At 46.5% G+C, this 2910-nt stretch overlaps 1 protein-coding gene across 6 annotated transcripts in view; it reads right to left on the bottom strand.

The window, feature by feature from the left end:
* Positions 1 to 202: 202 nt before the first annotated feature.
* The window catches only part of sufu (suppressor of fused homolog (Drosophila)), a 46521-nt gene continuing 43813 nt past the window's right edge, over positions 203 to 2910 (bottom strand). For all 6 annotated transcript variants that reach the window (XM_063192288.1, XM_063192284.1, XM_063192289.1 and 3 more), the window contains one exon: positions 203 to 397. In XM_063192288.1, coding sequence (XP_063048358.1) covers positions 308 to 397 — 90 coding nt within the window. In that variant the 3' untranslated portion in view covers positions 203 to 307. The remainder of the gene's footprint in view (positions 398 to 2910) is intronic.

Here is a 2910-nt window from a genome sequence, read left to right on the forward strand (position 1 = left end):
AACAGCTGCAGAGCAGCCATAGCCGGAGGGCTGAGGCAGGTTTGGGAAGAGGGGGGGTTGGGTTTGGGGTGCAGAAAGCCTCGGGAGATGATGGGCAGATGCCCCAAGGGCAGGAGAGAGAGAGACAGAGAGAATGAAGGTTGGAGTGGGAGTGTGGAAAGTGAGAGAGAGAGAGAGACAGAGAGAGAGAGAGCGCACGAGAGAGAGAGAGAGAGAGCGCACGAGAGAGAGAGAGAGCAAGAGAGAGAGAGAGGGTGAAGGTTTGAGTGGGAGTGTGGTGACGTGATGGAAGGAGAGCAGAGCAGGGTTACTGCAGAGGGCTGTCGAACGCCGAGTCGGGCAGCACAGAGATCTTTAGCTTCCGCTCCGGCCAGCTGAACTCCTTGGGTAGCTTACTCTGTTGTTGTGGAGGGGAAGAGAAGAGAGGAGAAGAGGGGTTGAGAGCATTATAGTGTAGTGTAGTGTGGTGTGGTGTACACTCAGAGTATAGCTGGCTATGTTGTTGTGGAAGAGAAGAAAAGAAAAGAAAAGAAAAGAAAAGAGAAGAGAAGAGAAGAGAAGAGAAGAGAGGAGGGGTTGAGAGCATTGTAGTGTAGTGTGGTGTAGTAGAGTATAGCTTGCTATGTTGTTGTGGAGGGGAAGAGAAGAGAACAGAGGAGAGGGGTTGAGGGCATTGTAGTGTAGTGTGGTGTACACTCAGAGTATAGCTTGCTATGTTGTTGTGGAGGGGAAGATAAGAGAAGAGAAGAGAATAAAAGAAAAGAGAAGAGAAGAGAAGAGAAGAGACGAGAAGAGAAGAGAAGAGGGGTTGAGAGCATTGTAGTGTAGTGTGGTGTAGAGTATCCCTTACTCTGTTGTTGTGGAGGGGAAGAGCAGAGAAGAGGGGTTGAGAGCATTATAGTGTAGTGTAGTGTGGTGTGGTGTACACTCAGAGTATAGCTGGCTATGTTGTTGTGGAAGAGAAGACAAGACAAGATAAGACAAGACAAGACAAGAGAGGAGGGGTTGAGAGCATTGTAGTGTAGTGTGGTGTAGTAGAGTATAGCTTGCTATGTTGTTGTGGAGGGGAAGAGAAGAAAAGAGGAGAGGGGTTGAGGGCATTGTAGTGTAGTGTGGTGTACATAGTATACCGCCTTACAAAGGCAAAGTGCAGTAACATATTTTCCAAATTGAGTGTAGACCAAAATGTTCATGACACTTCCTTTACCTTCTGACAAAGACTTACGGTCCAAATGTGTCCGGTTTTAAAAACATCGCTATGTCAAATTTGCAGTAACTACAAGTACAATATCGAGCCTAACACCTGAACTCCTTGGTTGTTGTGAGGGGAAGAGAAGAGAAGAGAAGAGAAGAGAAGAGAAGAGAAGAGAAGAGAAGAGAAGAGAAGAAGGTTGTAGAGCAGTGTGGTGTAGAATATAGCTTGCTCCGTTGTTGTGAGGGGAAGAGAAGAGAGGAGAAGAGAAGAAAAGAAAAGAAGAGAAAAGAGAAGAGAAGAGAAGATGGTTGGAGATCATTGTAGTGCAGTGTGGTGTAGTAGAGTATAGCTTGCTCTGTTGTTGTGAGGGGAAGAGAAGAGCAGAGGGGCGGAGAGCATTGTAGTGCAAGGCTCTACGTAAATCAACACCAGCCAACCAACCAAATGCTGGTGACATTTCAATTTGGCTGGTAGAAAATGCTAGCTTACTAGCCACTTTGACCCATTAGTTAGTGAGTGTGTGTTTGGCTAGTAAGATTTAACATCCACTAGCCATTTACTAGCTGGTGATGATGAAAAAAGTTAATTTAGAGCCCTGATTGTAGTGCAGTGTGGTGTAGAGCATAGAAATTAATTAATCCTGGAGGGATAGTCAGGTGTTCAGCAGCGGCATTCACATAATGCAGGGTTTCCCAAACTGGGGTGCGTGCACCCCTGGGGGTGCGTGGCCTGCCACAAGGGGGTGCGCGAGCTGAATTGAGCAATGGCGGATATGAGTTTCTATACAGATTTAAAGAAAATGAAGTAGTTTTTAATTGTATGGTGAATTGTATACTTTAGGAATATTGAGGTATATTGGAAAATGAGGATTCCCTAAATGACTCTGCATAATGTACAATGACTTGTGCAGTGAAGCCATATTCGAGTGCCCATAAGCACACCAAAACATTCGATTAAGGGGTGCGCGAACCACATTGAAATGTACAAGGGGGTGCGCAAGGAAAAACGTTTGGGAACCACTGTCAAAGAAACGCACACAATACACAGACACACAAGACACACAGTCTCATATCTCACAAGGACTCGTTGATGTCCGCTGTGCAAGAAACAGCAAGGAGAAAAAAAATGCGATGACAGGGACAGCCATTCATCTTGGTGTGCGCTGCCGCAAACGATTTGTAATAAAACGTCTTATATTTGCCTGATGAAATATTTAAACAGATGGCGCCTGACGCATGTGGAAGCAAAGCTCGTGGAGCATAACTAATTTGAAAGAGGAATCAAAGTTGAAAAACGCGTCTCGGCCACCACTGGGGACACATCGGGGAGATGGGGGGGGGATTTAGATAGAGAGGGGGGGAGATGGTGGTGGTAGAGAGAGATTCAGATAGAGAGGGGGGGAGATGGTGGTGGTAGAGAGATATTGAGATAGAGAGACGGGGGGAATGGTGATGGAGAGAGAGACACACAGGGAGAGAAATGGTGGTGGAGAGAGATTGGGAGAGAGAAAGAGAGGGAGAAATGGTGGTGATGAGAGATTGAGATAGAGAGAGAGGGGGAAGAAATGGTGGTGAAGAGAGAGAGAAAAATGGTGGTGGAGAGAAATTGAGATAGATAGAGAGAGAGGGAGGGAGAAATTGTGGTGGAGAGAGTGAGAGATGGGGGGAAATGGTGGTTGAGAGGGATTGAGATAGAGAGAGGGGGAGAAGTGTAGA

Source organism: Engraulis encrasicolus, chromosome 24 (genome assembly GCF_034702125.1).
Source record: "Engraulis encrasicolus isolate BLACKSEA-1 chromosome 24, IST_EnEncr_1.0, whole genome shotgun sequence".
Lineage (NCBI taxonomy): Eukaryota > Metazoa > Chordata > Actinopteri > Clupeiformes > Engraulidae > Engraulis > Engraulis encrasicolus.